The sequence below is a fragment of the Larimichthys crocea genome, chromosome XI (genome assembly GCF_000972845.2).
Source record: "Larimichthys crocea isolate SSNF chromosome XI, L_crocea_2.0, whole genome shotgun sequence".
Classification (NCBI taxonomy): domain Eukaryota; kingdom Metazoa; phylum Chordata; class Actinopteri; family Sciaenidae; genus Larimichthys; species Larimichthys crocea.
In genome coordinates, this window is record NC_040021.1 from 20,278,154 (window position 1) to 20,296,063 (window position 17,910).

General features: G+C 42.3%; 1 protein-coding gene across 2 annotated transcripts in view; it reads right to left on the reverse strand.

Moving 5' to 3' along the window:
* gopc (golgi-associated PDZ and coiled-coil motif containing) overlaps positions 1–10,532 on the reverse strand; it is a 29,519-nt gene extending 18,987 nt beyond the window's left edge. The window contains exon 1 of one of the 2 annotated variants that reach the window (XM_010756080.3): positions 9,924–10,532. In XM_010756080.3, the coding sequence (XP_010754382.1) occupies positions 9,924–10,184 (261 nt within the window). In that variant the 5' untranslated portion in view covers positions 10,185–10,532. The remainder of the gene's footprint in view (positions 1–9,923) is intronic. The other variant, XM_010756081.3, reaches the window with a different exon arrangement.
* Positions 10,533–17,910: the final 7,378 nt, after the last annotated feature.

A 17,910-nucleotide genomic window follows, 5' to 3' on the forward strand; every position in this document is an offset into this window, starting at 1 on the left:
AGTAGAAGTCCACTGTTTCACCTTGTTCTCTTATATGGCATTGAATATTCAAAGACCACGTAAAGGCAAATCCGAGTGTTAAAAATCTTAAGCTTTCGTGGGTGGAGATCACTTACAACCAGGAGGATGGCAGGAGTCTAGCATCACAGGGGAGGTGATATAAGGACCAGGGTGTGTGTTGTTAGGTCCTTTGTTCCTGTTTGCCATGCTGCCACATGAGTGAGTTGATGTATTTCAGTTTGAGATCATTTATTTGTCCTTTCAGTAACACCTAAGGTTATGCATCCTAATTTTGTGTATTTCTTTTGAACAGATCAAATGTATTGTTTGTTATCGATAAAGACTTGAGATCTCTGTAATCTGAGCGGATGCATTAATAAGTAAGCTTGCTAATCTTTGTTTTTCTCATTTATTGTACATATGGCAGTTTGTTGATTTATGTTTGTTTATTGTACAGATAATCATCTTTCCCTACCATCTGACCAACTACCTCAAAATCACAAATAAACGGTTAAATGGCCTCTTGGATCCTGTGTGTTTGAATGTGCACCCCAGCTAGAAACTCCACGATCCAGTCAAATTCATCCTCCACCACAAGTAACCTTTAAAATATATATAATATATATAATATAGCCCTTTAACATGGTCCTTCGAGCCGGATTGAGTTTCTAAACTGGATATGGATTCAAGAGGAAGACCACAGCGAGAGAGGAAGCCCCTTGGTTACCTCCAAGATTATCATACCGAACTGTATAACCAGGCCCCCATGCGTGATGGAGCAACCCGCTCATCACCACCAGAGACTGTTTTATTAAGGCAAGAAACAGCCAATTTGAAAAGCATGGTTAATGACCTTAGAGAGAGACTGCAGCAATACGAACAGAGTAATTCAGAAGCCGACGAGTATGATGCACAAAGTTGTGGTGAACCACGTTATAGACAAAGTGAGCAGTGCCCCCCTTGTAATCAAGCGTGTTCAGATCTACACTATCAGAGTCTGTGCATGTAGCAGAGAGTGGTAGGATTTCTTAGTCAGTACAAAAACACTGCCATCCCATGTGTGCCGACCCCAGTATGCCACCGCAGAGTTAATAAAGACTGGGCACAAACCCCTCACAACTTTAGCACAACCTGCTAATAGAAGCAATGAGAATTTATAATCTGCACCTCCCAGCCAAGCGCCCTCAGTTTCTGCACCTACCAGTCAAGGACCCTCAGCCCAACTACCAGTCACTGAACCACTTTCAGTCCCGGCACCTTTCAGTGAAGCTATGCCTACCAACGCCTATTTCAGCCAACAGTCTTCAGCCCCTCTGTCTATCATCCAAGCACAATATGCCCAAGTAGCCTCTAGGCCAGTACCTTCAGTGCATCTTAGTCAACAGCCTGGAGCCTATGATTATTATAGCCAAGTGCCACAAGCTCCTGTGCATTCTAGTCAAGTGCCAGCAGCCCATGCACATCCTAGATTTTCTCATTTCCAAGCACCACTAGCCTCTGTTCAGTCGACTCACAGGCTTTTAACCCATGCTGCCCAAATCCCCACTCATGGTCACCCAGTTCAACATGCATATCCACCTCTGCCTACAGCCCTATCTCAGCCTACCCCCACCTCCACACAACAACCATCAGTCCCAGAATGGCAGCAGCAACCGGTTGAAAGCTACAACCGACCAAGATACGCTTCACGCATTGAAAGACCCTCATTCCCTAACTTCATACACGAGGATCCCCATGAGTTCGCAATGTTAAAGATGGCCCTAAATAACCTTTTACCCCCCAAAGAACTAGAAGTATACAAATACCATATCCTGTTAGATCACCTTCACCGGAGTTCAGCCCGTCATATAGCTCTTTCCTATGCTCATGACCCATGTTCTTATACCATGGCTCTAGCAGCCTTAGAGCAGCAGTACTGCCAGCCACATCACCTTGCACTGGGAGAAATACAGTCTACCCTGAACCTTCCCAAAGTCCCCCGTGGTAATGCCTATAGTTTCCATATGTTTGCAGTGAGAGTGAGATCCATGGTGGGTATGTTGCAATCTTTAGGGACAGCAGGAGCATCAGAGCTATTAAGCGTCTATTAAGCAAATTACCAGCTGAATCGGTTGCCAACTATGCAAGACATGCTTGCGCAGCTCACCCAACTGCCCATTATAATCTAGTGGACTTCTCACTATGGCTCCAAGGAGAAGCCGAGTGCCAAGCAGTTGCAGCTCAGGTCGCAAACTTTCAAACGGACACCTCTCAATACCCAAGAAGAGAACACAGTCTGAGACCAAAGTTTGCCCTATTATTGACTACCATACTCCACGGTGCTAGTCCCAAAGCCGCTGCACAAACCACAACTGCTGGAGATAAGGCTAGACCTAAACCCAAATTTTCATGCCCCTATTGTCAGTCCCCAAACCATTCCCTGACTTACTGCGAAAGGCTGAAGGAATTAAGTACAGAGAGAGTTGCAAAATGGATAAAAGAGCAAGGACGATGCTGGAGATGTAGAAGGTCGCATTCAGCAGCAACTTGTGACCTGAAGAAGCCCTGTCCTAAATGGTAAATGGACTGTACTTATATAGCGCCTTTCTAGTCTTCCGACCACTCAAAGCGCTCTACACTACATATCTCATTCACCCCATTCACACACATTCATACACTGATGGCATTGGCTACCATGCAAGGTGCCAACTTAAGGATCTAACCATTCATACACATTTACACACCGATGGCACAGCCTTCGGGAGCAATTTGGGGTTCAGTGTCTTGCCCAAGGACACTTCGACATGCAGACCGCAGGAGCCGGGGATCGAACCGCCGATCATCTGATTAGTGGATGACCTGTGAGCCACAGCCGCCCGCAACGGTAAACACCTGGGAGTCCCCCAAAGTCCTGCTTAAAGTAGTAAAAGTTAAATTGAGTAATAAGAACCACACCCTCGAGACCTATGCAATCTTGGACGATGGCTCAGAGCTTACCATCATATTGCCTTTAGCCGCGAAGAACCTAGAGTTAAACGGGGCGGCTGAGAAACTTGAACTGCGTACAGTAAGGCAGGAAACAGAAACCCTGCAGGGTAGGACAGTTACCTTAAAGATAGCTGCAGCATCAAATCCAGCTAGAAAATGTGTGATAGAAGGAGCATTTACATCTGACAGACTCTCTTGTGGAGCAAACCTACCCTATCAACAAGCTTAGACAACGCTATTGCCATCTTCATGATGTGCCTTTGGATGCCTTTTCAAATGTACAGCCTCAGATCCTCATTGGGACTGATAACCCCCCATCTTATAACTCCTGTCAAACCTGTTCGTATGCCCTTTGATTCTAAGAGGGCACCCATAGCTGTGATCACCCGACTGGGCTGGGCTCTTCAAGGGCCTACATTCCTACCCGGACCACAGGACACACCACAGTGTCTTTTCACATCAACAACAAGCCCATAGGCCGAGTTAAAGCGTGATGTGGAGAAATTGTGGCAGGCGGATGTTCTCCCCTATAGGAACGATAAGCTCATCACTAGATCGAAGCAGGACAAAGAAGCTATGGAACTTCTGGATGAAAAAACCACTAGAGTGAATGTGGATGGAATAGAGCGCTATGCAACCCCTCTGCTAAGAGTTTAAAATGCCCAGAAACTACAGTCTCCCAAAGACTCTGTGATGACCCTCCTCCGAAGAGCTGAGTGGCAGTTGCAGAAGAAACCAGATTTAGCTGAAATCTACAATAAGGAGGTAGATAAGCTAGTCCAAGCTGGTTATATAGCCAAACTTAGACCTGATCAAGTCACTCAGTCCTTAGAATCTTGGTATATTCCTCATCACCTTATTGAGCATAATGGTAAACATTGCATAGTGTTTAACTGCTCCTTTTCGTATCAAGGCCAAGTAATCAATTATCAGCTGCTTCCTGGTCCTACTCTAGGTCCCTCCCTTATTGGTGTGCTCCTGCGATTCCGTCAGCATAGAGTGGCGATTAGTGGTGACATTAAATCTATGTTTCACCAAGTGAGACTGTTACCTGAAGACAGACTCCTTCTCAGGTTTCTATGGCGCAACATGGAATGCAAAATACCACCAGAGGTGTATGAACGGCAAGTCCTCCCATTTGGAACGACTAGCAGCCCATGCTGTGCTATATATGCATTGCAAAAGCATGTCCAGGATCACACTGAGCAGAAAGCAGATGTTGTTGAAACCGTTACCCAGCCATTCTATGTTGATAACTGTCTCCGATGTCCAGTAGAAGCCAAAACAACTCCTGCAAAAGCTGAGAGCTTCACTGACCACAGGAGGATTCGAGATTAGGCAGTGGGCCAGCAATAGTCAATCTGTTGTGGATGATTTACCACCAGAGGCACGATCGGACAGTGCTGAGCTCTGGCTAAACCAAGACCAAACAGACCCAAGGGAAGGCGCACTTGGGCTAATTTGGCATTGTTCATCCGATTCCTTGGGCTTTAAGTATAGACCCTGTCCCATACCATAACCTCACCCTAAGAAACATCTACAAAATCCTTGCCTCACAATATGATCCACTAGGATATATAGTGCCCTTCACTACTAGAGCCAAAGTCCTAGTTCAGCAGTGCTGGATTAATCAGAAAGAATGGGATACACCAATCAAAGACGGAGATCTGTCTCAAGCATGAAAGAAATGGGAGAGTGAACTCCCAGAACTGACTCATATCAACTTCCCTCGATGGTACGAAAGCAGTGGTAATGGTAACTCACCTTCAGCTACAAACAAAGAACTACACGTATTTTGTGATGCTTCAGAGAGGGCATACGGTTCAGTAGCATATCTAAAGGTGAAGATGGTCAAACTCGCATTTTCTTCGTGATGGCCAGGTCACGGGTTGCACCCCTGAAATCCCTCTCCATACCTCGTCTAGAGTTGTCTGCAGCCCTAACAGGTGCCCAGTTGTCTCAGCTGATTCTAACAGAGTTGATGCTTCCTGTCCAGCAGTTCTGTGGACAGATTCTACTGTAGTTCTTAACTCGTTGCAGTCAGAGTCATGTCGATACAAAGTCTTTGACTTGAGTGAAAACCGAGGCATTCCTACTCTCACAGGCTCAGATTGAGAGTTTCCCTGATGAATTCAAGAACTTGAAAGCCGGTAAAGAGATTTCCCCTCAGAATCGTCTACTTCCCCTCTCCCCCCAATTTGATAGCGTTTTAGAGCTCATTAGAGTAGGCGGTAGACTTCGGCAGATAGAAACATTAGATCCTGATGTTATTCATCCTATAGTTCTTGACCCTAAACACCCCACAACCTGCCTCCTGATAAAACATGACGAACAACTCCTCCATCCTGGACCAGAAAGGATTTTTGCAGCTATCCGGCATACCTACTGGATTCTCCGTGGTAGGCAAGCTGTGAAAAAACACCAGTGGACTTGTAACGAACGTAGGAAATGGCGTGCTAAGCCTGAAATCCTAAAATGGCTGATTTACCCCCCTGCAGGCTGAGATTATGGAAGCCTCCCTTCTGATCCACAGGTGTTGACTGTTTCGGTCCATTTAACATCAAAATAGGGAGAAGACGAGAGAAAAGGTGGGGGATATTGTTCAAATGCCTAACCACTCACTGTACTCACATAGAAATACTCACCAGTCTTGATACTGACAGTTTTCTCATGTCCCTTCGCTGTTTCATTGCCCGTACAGGACGCCCTTATGAGTTACTATCAGATTGCGGTACCAACTTTAAAGGGGGAGAAAGGGAGCTGAAAGAGGCATTCTCTACCCTCAATCCAACTTTAAAGGAACATTTGGAGAAACAACAAATACATTTCCACTTCAACCCACCAAATGCCCCTCATTTCGGTGGTAAGTGGGAGAGAGAAGTGAGATTGATCAAGTCTGCCTTAAGAGTCGCTCTACACTCGCAAACAGTAACAGAAGAAGTCCATGCTACAGTTCTGACAGAAATAGAAGGTATTCTAAACTCCAAACCCATTGGATAGGTTTCTGCAGACATAGCTGATCCAGATCCTATAACCCCAAATCTCCTCCTCATGGGAAGGAAAGATGCCTCCCTCCCTCAAGCTGTATACACAGGTACTGGATTCATTGGTAAAAGACGATGGAGACACAGCCAGATATTAGCTGACCTGTTTTGGTCCTGATTCATCAGAGACTACCTTCCTAACCTGCAAATTCGTCATAAATGGCAGAAAGACAACTGTAAACTGGAGGAAGGAGCAGTGGTTTTAATGGTGATCCTCAACTGCCAAGGGGGTTGTGGCCTGTGGGAAAAGTAACCCATGTTATGCCCAGCAAGGATGGTAGAGTCGCCATTAATGGAAAAAGATACATCAGACCTGTGGCCAGACTAGTATTACTCAAACCTATGGAGAACACGCCCTCTAACGACACATAATCATAAGCTTGAGATTTAATCTAAATACAAATATTTCATATTTGAAGGGGTGGCTGTTAAAAGTCTTAAGCTTTCGTGGGTGGAGATCACCTACAACCAGGAGGATGGCAGGAGTCTAGCATCACAGAGGAGGTGATATAAGGACCAGGGTGTGTGTTGTTAGGTCCTTTGTTCCTGTCTGCCATGCTGCCACATGAGTGAGTTGATGTATTTCAGTTTGAGAACTTTTATTTGTCCTTTCAGTAACACCTAACACCACAGAAGAGGAGCTTGATAGCTGAAAGCTCTGGCTCCCAATCTGCTATTGGAAACTATAGGAACCGCAAGGAACCCAGCATCCTGAGAGCGCAGTGTTCTAGAGGGGTAGTAAGGTACCATGAGCTCTTTTAAATATGATGGTGCCTGACCATGAAGAGCTTTGTAAGTAAGGAGAAGAATTTTAAATTCTATTCTAGATTTAATAGGTAGTCAATGCAAGGAAGCCAAAATGGGAGAGATGTGATCTCTGATCTTGGTTCCTGTCAGAACACATGCAGCAGCATTCTGAATTAGCTGCAAAGTCCTAAGAAACAGCAGCCTGATAACAAAGAGTTACAATAGTCCAGCTTAGAAGTAACAAATGTGTGGACTAGTTTTTCTGCATCCGCTTGAGACACGATGCGTCTGATTTTGGCAATGTTACGCAAGTGGAAGGATGCAGTCCTCGAAATTTGTTTTATGTGGACATTAAAGGACAAATCCTGGTCAAAAACAACTCCAAGATTCTTTACAGTGGAGCTGGAGGCCAGGGTGATCCCATCTAAAGTAACTAAGTCTCTAGAACAGGGGTCTCCAACACCTTTCCAAGTAACTTGCTAAAGGGCCAGTGAATCATACATAAATTTGAAAACTTAATTGGTCCCTCGGCAAATCTACTTAAATTTATGTCCAATCAAAATTCACAGTTGTCCCGCCCCCTTCCAACACAAAATGATTATTAGCCAATTAGCTGTCAATCAAAAAGATGCGCTGCTATCAAACTTGATGAGTCAGTGGTGAAGTTTCTGAGGTGTTTGGGTCCAATTACAAGAACTTTAGTTTTGTCTGAATTTAAAATCAGCAAATTGTAGTTCATCCAACTTTTTATATCCTTAAGGTATGCTTAGAGTTTAGTTAACTGATTGGTTTCATCAGGCTTGATCAATTAATATAATTGGGTGTCGTCAGCATAACAATGAACATTACTGGAGTGATTCCTAATAATGTTCCCTAAAGGAAGCATACATAAACTAAATAGAAGTGGTCCTAGTACAGAACCTTGTAAGACTCGATGACAAACTTTGGTATGCATGGAGGATTCATCATTGACGTGAACTGAGGTCGATCTAAGAAATACGACTTAAACCAGCTTAGGGCGGTTCCTTTGATGCCAATTTAATGTTCCAGTCTCTGTAAAAGAATTTGATGGTCAATGGTGTTAAATGTGGCACTAAGATCTAACAGGACAAGTACAGAGATGAGTCCTTTGTCAGATGCCATTAGGAGGTAATTTGTAACTTTGACTAGAGCGGTCTCTGTGCTATGATGCACTCTAAATCCTGACTGAAAATCCTCAAATAAACTCTTCTTATGGAGAAAGTCACACAGCTGATTAGCTACAGCTTTCTCAAATATCTTAGAGAGAAAGGGAAGATTTGATATCAGTCTGTAAATTGGCTAAAACCTCTGGATCTAGAGTGGGCTTTTTAAGAAGAGGTTTAATTACAGCTATTTTGAAGGACTGTGGTACATATCCTGATAATAAAGACAAATTAATCATATCCAATAAAGAAGGGCTAACTAGAGGTAAAGTTAGAGGTAAAAACAGTCTTTCACCAGTTTTCAGCCCAGGATTTTGTGGGTGGCAGAATCACTACAACACTTGATTCTATTGCACGTTTGAAAAAGAATATAATGATCATTATGCCATGCAGGCAGCGGGAGCTGTGGTGATGGGCATCTATCAGGTGAAATACTTGCCGGCAGAACACCAGGCATGTCTATGGCATGTTGTGGTCACGCCACAGAGTCACTGCAGCAGCTAGCAGTGGCTATTTGCTGACAGGCTCAGCTGCCACTGACCTGCCACTGTCTGTGGCAGCCCGACATGCAGCAGCTACCACAGACAGTCTGTTGTACAAAATGTCCTTGTTGGTGTTTTTAAGTCTCATCAAGAATGCACCAAAACAGTGGCTCTTACAAGTGACAAGCTCAGCAGCCAGAAGAGCTGCTGTGACAATGTGGTGTGGCCACATAACAGTGGCATCAGCAGTGTGATGTAGATATGACCAGAGGGGTTCCCCCATTAGGTATTCTGCTAGTAGATGTCCATGTGACCTATGGGCATTCACTAGATAGCTAACAGCAGAAGCCCACCAGGCACTTAAAACAGAACCAAAAAAGGCAATTCTAATGCTACAATGGAAAAATAAAAATGAATAAAAGTGAGATCTGGCTAAGCTGACGCTGTTTTGGTCTGTTCTCGACATGGCTTGAAACTCCAACAGGAGCATTTGAGACGCATTTTGTACAACAGGCTTGTGAACTAACTCATAATTTTTTCCTTCATTTATGTGCTTCTCCCATGAGTAAATATGCTATGTGGTGAAACTGTGCCAGTGCTGAACCCAGCAGAAAGCACAACTCAAAGTGCTCTGTGTTTGGAAAGGGCTCATCATTTTGATGTGGAAGTGGGCCTGCCTTTTGTGTTATGTTGTTCAGACAGATTTTACTGCAAAACCTTGCTATAGACCAGAATTCAAATATTTAAATATTGTAGTAACGGGTTTAATAAAGCTACTCATAAAACAGTGAATAACTACAATGATATACTCATTGTGACCTTTTTTTATCTGCTTTATCATGACTGCATAAACAGAATAAGAAATATATTAAGTTTTAGAAAGCCTTTAATCCTGTGATACATTGAGACATACAATGACAGACACAATTGGGATTTTGGACACACATATGATATTTCTTTCTAAATACAAACTTGAATGAATGAATGAATCTCACTAACAGATGCCCAGAACAGCAGCAGCTGAGCTTGCCACCAGAAGTGCTGCTGCTATCTGCCACCGTCACTGTTTGAAGCAGGTAGCTCCTCCTGTGTGTGTGTGTGTGTGTGTGTGTAGCCTCCTGAGGTGTGAAGCTGTCGAATGGCGCTCTGTATATAACTGTACTTCAATAGAGGCACAAGATGTAGTCAAATATATCAGTCACATCAGTGGCATGGCGTTTTAAACGGCACAGCAGTGACATACCATGCAGTCATACAGCTACATTATTCATAGCCTTACATGAGGCATAACGCAACGTAAGCGTTTAGAAGTTACACACAGCGACGGTAGATCATATTCAGTGTATATAATGCCACTCAGAATGGATGCATGATGTGTCAACAGAAAGCTGCACTGCTACCACCAATCACTCTTCGATCTCAGAGTATTGTGAATGATAACCGCCAGCACTTACATGTAACACCCAAGTGGAACGTTTACCGTACAAACAGTTACTGACCTCGAGCTTATGGTTGAGTTGGAACACCGTCTGGGTTTTGTGACAAAGCTGAGCAAAACAGGAGCTCAGGCTGGTCATTTTCTGCCGACCCTCGTACGTAATATCCACTTGATCTGGGTCTATTTCTCCGAGCAGCAGATCCACGTCCACGAAGGCCTTGTCAAACTCTTTCTCTAGCACTTCTAGCCAGCGAAACATAGACATTCCAGGGCCGAGGCCCGAGCTCTGGCCTGCTGGGGAGCATCCACCCGAGGCGGACATAGCTAAAGTTAGACACGCTAACACTGGCTACGACCTAACTGGAGACAAACGTTACTGAATCTCTTCTCTACGAAACAGCACAGTCGAAATAACGTCTAACCTGATCACTAGATCAGCGTGTTAGCGTTTTAAGATTCTTGTGAAAGTACTATCTGACCAGGAAGTCCCACATCGGACTGACGATTATATCCGTGGGGTAACTACTACAGTCTGCCAGGCTGCAGACAGAAGCAGCAGATAGCAGATGGAGGATCGGGGGATGTTGAGCAATAGTTTTGTAGTTCAAACATGTTCATGCTGTCTAGTTCTTATGTAATTAGGGCCCGAGCACGCGGTGCGAGGCCCTATTGAATTTCGCATGTTTTTTTTTTTATTTTTTATTCCGCATTTGTATTTTTTTTCTTCTTCCTAAAAGTAAATCGCATTTTCGACGGCCCATACCCCCCCCCGAAAACTCACGAAAATTTGCCTACCCCCCCAATGTCAGGCGTAAAATTACGTATTTTGGCCTCATTCCAGGGGTCGCATTTGAACGAACTCCTCCTAGGGATTTTATCCGATGTGCTTGAAACTTGGCGTGTGTTATTAAGGCCTCGACAATGAAAAGTTATCAAAATCACAACTTCATCAGAGGGCGTGGCCCTGACGGCGCGTCAAAGTCAACGCTGCCGATTTTTCGAAAAAAAAAACAAGACTCCATTTACTTTTGGGCAGATTTTCGGACAAAGGTGTTGGGCTATCATATAGTTTCTCAGAGCTGTCTGAAACTTCTTGTGCTTGTTAAGACCAATATTATACACAATTCGGCTGCATAATTAATGAGGGGGCGGGGCAAAAAAGCTCTACAGCGCCCCCTGGAATTTTTCAGCCCCGCTGTTTGAAATAATTATGAAACTCAGCCGAATGGTAGAACATGTCAAGACCTACAAAAAAGTCTCTTGGAGCAATGGGCTACAATGAACAGGAAGCAAGATATTTAAGAATGAAAATCGCCATTTCTGCTGTTTCGGGCTGGTTGAGAAGGGGTCATGTTTGAACGAACTCCTCCTAGGGATTTCATCCAATTCACTTCAAACTTGGTAGGAGTGTTCACATAGACGTCCTGAGTAAAAGTTATCAAAAGGATGAATTTTGGGGACACGGTGTGGGTGTGGCGATCCATAAAAAAATTCAAAGAAAAATCACCACGAATCCCCTGCTGATTGCTTGTGATTCTCAGACACTCATATGTTGTGCTTCTATATACTTTGTCAGGACTGTCTGAAACGTCTTGTGGTTGTTAAGACCAATATTATGCACAATTCGGCTGCATAATTAATGAGCAGGCAAGGCAAAAGTGCTCTATAGCGCCCCCTGGAATCTTTCTTTGGAACAGCCCCACCACAGTTTTAGACACAGAATTATGAAACTCAGCCGAATTGTAGAACATGCCAGGACCTCTCTTGGAGCAATGGGCTACAATGAACAGGAAGCCAGATATTTAAGAATGAAAATCGCCATTTTTGCTGTTTTGGGCTGGTTGACAAGGGGTCATGTTTGAACGAACAAATTTTGGGGAAACGGTGTGGGCGTGGTGCTCTATGCACATTTCCACATGCGCACATTTCGACCATCGCTGCTTGCAGCTTTAATTGCTATTTTATAATTATAAAGAAAAGGCAGTGATTATGATTTCACATGATTAAACGTTACAAAATAAATAAAAATTAAATGAACTGTGGTAATAAGCTATTTCTATATTTTCATGCATTTCTATTTCTATTCTACATTTGATCCATTATCCATTTATATATGTAGTTTAGTTAGTTTAATAAATCAACCATAGAGTGGTTTATACAATTTACATTTGTGTGAAAAGTAGGCCAGTATTATCAAAGTATCATATTTTCTGTTCTCCATTATAAAACTAAATATAATATTAGACAGGTCACATTATTACTCAATACCCAAGTGTAAAAATCTTGCCAGAATAAAACAGATACATTGCCAAAGAACATCAAACATTCCATTGCTTCTTTTAATTGATAGTTTCAATATTAGCTTTTTATATAACTTGAATAACTATGTACTAACTACTACTAATATAACTAAAATAATAATTTGACTTCTTTCTTAACTGGTACACAACAGATGATCATGGATTGCCATCAGTTTGGATATGTTAACATTCAAGTAAGCAGTGCTTTTGGTATTTATGCTGCATTTTGTTATGGAATTTTATTTCCTTAGGTTACACAAAGTCACGTGTGGGCCTTGAGGTCCTCGGTATTAATTGTTTGGCTTTGACTGGGTGCCAGTCTATTGCTATTGGACCTATTGCTGCCTTCATAGTCATAATAGATATCTTGCCGTTGCCGTTCTAATCTGTGTCTCCAGACTAGAATATGCTGACAATAAAACCTGCATAGGTAAAAATATTCTCTTTGACTAATTCTGGGCGTATAGTATTTGTGGTGTTATCTTTGGGTTTAAAGTCTATCCACCAGCATGAGTTGGGCAGAATGTGAGACCGACTCAGGCACTTCTGATGTACTATGAGAGTGTCTCTAATTCTCCTTGGCCAAGCGTCAATAAATAATACAGCATAAGACATCAGAGGCTCCTGAACACTTTCTTCTTTCTAGTCTTCTGACCACTCAAAGCACTTTTACACTACATATCTCATTCACACACTGATGGCATTAGCTGCCATGCAAGATGCCAGCTGCTCATCAGTTTGAGTATAACTATTCACACACCGATGGTGCAGCCTTCAGGAGCAATTTGGGGTTCAGTATCTTGCCCAAGGACACTTCAACATGCAGACTGTAGTAGCTGTGGATCGAACCGCCAATCATCTGGTTAATGGACGACCCACTCTACTTACTGAGCCACAGCCACCACTAATTAATTCATAATCATTAGAATTCCTATAATGTTCAACTGTTATGAATCTTGAGAGTGCTTGATCATAAATTCTAACATCTCTGCAAACATAATGAAGTGCAGAGGAGAATCATGGTAAGTAAGGTAACACCTTTAGATACAGTGCCATTTAAAAGTTTAGACACACCTCGTCATTCAATGCTTTCTCTATTTTTATTATTTTTTACATTGTAGATGAACTGAAGATCCAAACTATAAAATAACACACATAGAATTCAACAAAGATCAACAAAAAAGTGTAAACAAAAATACATATATATTTTTAGATTTTAGATTTTTTATCTTTAATGACAGCTTTGCACACTTTTGGCATTCTCTCAGGCAGCTTCATGAGGTCGTCACTTGGAATAGTTTAATTAACAGGTGTGCCAGTTGAGTAGTCAACAAATGACCTCCTTAAGTCCTTTCCTAAACACTTTTCGTTGAGCTTGATGTAAAACATCATGAGGTCAATTAAAGACGTTAAGAAGAATTCATAAGCAAGACGACCTCTGCGGTGCTCAGAGAATCCATCACGTTATTATGCGACAGCAGATGTCATTGACGTTATCTGTGGTAAAACTACAAAGTTCAGAAGAGCCTTAACACATCAGTGAAGCTATATTTTATAATCTTGTAAGGGTACCTTGAACTAAGATGATTCAAGATGTGTCACTATGACACAGGACGTTGTTGTAATTTGACTGTATAGTCTGCCCCAACCCTATCCCAATTTCATAAAAGTCCTGCCTGAACACATCTACACATTCTAAAAAGTGTATTTCAGCAGTAGTTGAAGTTACGTAAGGTTCAGAGTGAGTTTCAGTAAGATTTCTGCTTTAGTGGAGCCAGTCTACATTTGTGGAGTATATCAACTTGTTATTACGTGTTGTTCCCTCAGTACAGATGTAACCTGCTATTCTCGTTTAAGTCAACCTGCATCAATTAGATTTCTCGTGTCGCAGTGCGTTTGACATCATGACGTCTCCGCCTTCTCCAGAATTTTGTACTTGCGGTTGAGACGCCATTTTTTCGGCTCCAACCATTTGGGAATAAGGTAACAAAGATATCATTTTTTCCATAGTCCTTGAAGGTAAGTAAAATGTAGAACTAATATTTTAATATATTAGATATATAAATAGTCCAACTGTATTGTTAAGTTTGTTAAGTGTTTAGTAAACTGACCTGACCAGGGCTATTATTCAGCCCTGCTAACATTAGCAAAATGTAAATATCAGACCTGTTGGTAGTTTGTGCTTGGACATGTCGGTTAAGTTAATAGTTTGCTGGCGGGATTCTCTTGTTTAAATATCGTAACGCGAGCTTAAAGTTGTGTATTCATGCAGTGTGTTGGTGTTACTTCGGGCGCGCGCATTTATACACGAGTGGTGGTTTGCAGTATGCCTGTTGGTGCGCACAGTTCATGCGCTCACGGCCACGGGCAATGTGGGAGGTAAGGTTTAACTGTAGTGGTAATTTCAACACTTACAGTAAATGTGAAATGCAGGTGATTGTCTGTAAGCCCTTTTCAACATGAGATGTAAACAAATTTGTATGTACAGTACTAATAGTTTTACTGGTATAATCAACACGACTCAATCTTTGTAGAATGGAGGACAAATGTCTATAAATCAAAATTAGAAGTCATAGAAGAAAGTATTACGCTATTGAACACAGAAAATACAGCCATCAGATTTCTTATAGACCTAGCACACTTCTAGTCTGTGTCTGAATACATATATTTAAGTACATAGATGCAGATGAACACTATAAACATGATGAAAGATCAACAGACTAACTCGAACATATCTTTAACCTTTAGGACTTGTAGTGCTTCCTTTCCTTCCTGTCAACCTCTACAGAGGGGTGTCTGCTGATAGCAGAAGGATTACATCACCTCTGGTTGGAACCCTGGACAGTGCCACAACCTTTGGCTTGGTGTCCAATGTGATGCCCCACCGCCACCCTCTGACCTAACTTCTTCTCAGCTCTGTGACTACTTCAAGAGGGGCATTCCTGTGTGGAGGTGTGCCAGGCAGCTCGTTTTACTTGTGAACTTGCGTACTTTCACTTCATCAACAACAAGGGTATGCAAGCTCAAAATAGTAATGTCTCATTTAAACTTAATTCAGTTTTACACTGAACAGGAATCAGCTTTATATATATAAAACAATTGCAAAAAATATATACATATGGGCATTTGGGTTTTGTTTTCAAACTTTTTTTTTGAACTTATCCCTTTAAAATCTAATTAGAGAGGGCTGGCTACATTTGATGAATACATTTTGTGTTTAAATGATTCGCAACTCTCTGTTGTCCCATAGTCCTTGCATCTCCACATGAAGCATAGCACTGGAGAAACAAAGAGACACGCTTTACTGGGTGTATATAAATAATTTGGGAAAAACAAAGGGGGAGAGTTGGCCAATATTACAATATATCAATATGGTGATACGAGACTAGATCTCATCTCAGCTTTTTGCCACATTGCCCAACACAAAGCGAATCATTTAAACTGGATTCCAGTCAGTGAATGCTAATCCTATGCTCTCCCCCCTTCTGCTTCTCTTCTCTTTTTTTTCTTTCCTCTCCTTGTTGTCTCTAATATTCTCCTCACCCCCTCTCATTTCCTCCACCTCTCCTTCTCTCTTTTCTTCGATGTCTCCCATATTCTCGCCATCTCTCTTCTCCTCCCCTCTACTCTTCAGTTTGCCTTCTCTCCTCGCTGCCTCAGCTGATCTCCACCTCTCCTCTTCATTTTCTCCTCCCCTTTCCTCCTCTCTTTGCATTCTGTCTTTTCCTCTAGATTGACATTAAATTCTCCTAATTGGAAATGTCAGTGGTTTACATGTTGATCCTCACTGACTGTGCTTGTGCTCTGTTCTCAGACCACCATGGCTGGTTCAACACCTGCAAGACTGAAGGTGATTTTAGGAGAGAACAACATTGAAAAGCTGACTCTTCCAAATGGCATCCCAGAGTCACTTGAAGACCTTCTTGGCACGATAAAGCTACCTTTGGGTTAAAAGATAACCTCAGACTGCAATACATGGACCAAGACTTTGGCAACGACTTCTTCGATCTGAATTCTACCACTCAACTTCAGAATTTGGGGACAGTCAAAGTGATCCACCAGCAAACAAATCCACCTTTGATCAGTGATCATCAGTCCACTTCATCTCTGCCTAATTCATTTGAGTCTGATGACGGTGCTTTGGGGGCATCAAATGACACAATTATCCTCTCATCCCCTGAATCTGTGTCATCTCGAACACAACAGTGGTCAGAAGACTTTGCAAGTCCCCAATTTTCATATGACACAGAGCTACAGCTAGAGAGGGGGAATACTGAGTACCGTGTGAGCCAAAAAATGTTGACTCTCAGCTCCTGAATGCTGTCTGATATCCTGAAAAGAGTAGCAGAAGAAATTTACCGTTACAAGGCCTATCCAGAGGATGCACATTTCTGCACAGCTTCAGAGGCCCTTATCAAAAAGCACCCATGTTTGAAAGAACCTGGCTCATTCAATGGCTGCTACGGTTGGAAACAATGACTGAAGTACAAAATGGCAAACTACAGGACCCAGCTCAAATTACAGGGGTGTCCAGAGCTGTGTGTAAACTCCTTGAAATCTAAAGCTACTACAGATACTTACCCTGCTAAAAAAGTAAAGAAGCCAAAAGTTTTTGAAGCTAACTTTTATCCATCCTTTCCTACTGGTGAGACTCTGGACAGCATGAAAAAAGTGAGACTAGAACAGGGGTCGGCAACCTGCGGCTCCGGAGCCGCATGCGGCTCTTTCATCCTTACACTGCGGCTCCGAGTGGCTTGGGAAAATAAATTACTTTAAAAAAGTATTTACCGTATTTTCACGACCATAAGGCGCATATAAACGTCTTATATTTTTTACAAAATGTGCGGCGCGCCCTATAGTGCAGTGCGCCCTATGTGTGTTGTTAAACCTGTGTTGAGAACAACGTGCCCATCTCACAGCCGATGTGAAAAAAGAAGTGAAACAAATGAACGCTGCACTTGCTGTTATTCCGGGAGGTCTGACAAAGGAACTCCGCTGGACATCGGTGTGAACCGGCCGTTCAAAGTAAGTCTGCGAGCGGCGTGGGAGCGATGGATGACCGATGGAGACGACAGTTTCACAAAGAGTGGCAGGCAGCGCCGATCAAGTTACGACACACTTCGATGGGTTTGATTAATGACGATTATCGGTAATGTGCTAATGTGTGCTGTGGTAATGTGCTTAAAATTTTTTAGTACTTTGTAATAAAGACTTAAATAAAGCACAATCAAACTCAGTTTTGCTCCCACTCTATTTTTAAATACGCACACTTGTATGCTTGTGTGTGAGTTGTTGTAAGGCGGTGCGCCATATGTGTGTGTAGACTGCACCTTTTCGTACGGTGCGCCTTATGGTCGTGAAAATACGGTATGTGTATTTTATTTGTGTTAGTTATTGTTTTAGTGTTTTAGTTCTAAATTGGAAGATCTTGATGCGATCTTGAAATATTAAATATTAAAATATTAATAAAATAAGTATATTTTATTGTTTTTTGTCGCTCAAAATAAACGTCATACTCGCGAAAGCCGGTATTCCCGCCCGAACGCTATCCCAACTTTCAACCCCAACAAGGCCAGATATGGAGAAATCTAAAAAAAGAAAAATATCAGAGGAAAATAGATCGTTCAATGATGTCTGGGCAGACTCATTTGCTTTTCAAGAACTCAGAATGTTCAAAATGTGTTCATTAGAAATTTAATTTAATTTTCTCTGTAGCACTTTGTGGATTTCATAAGTAACACTTTATAG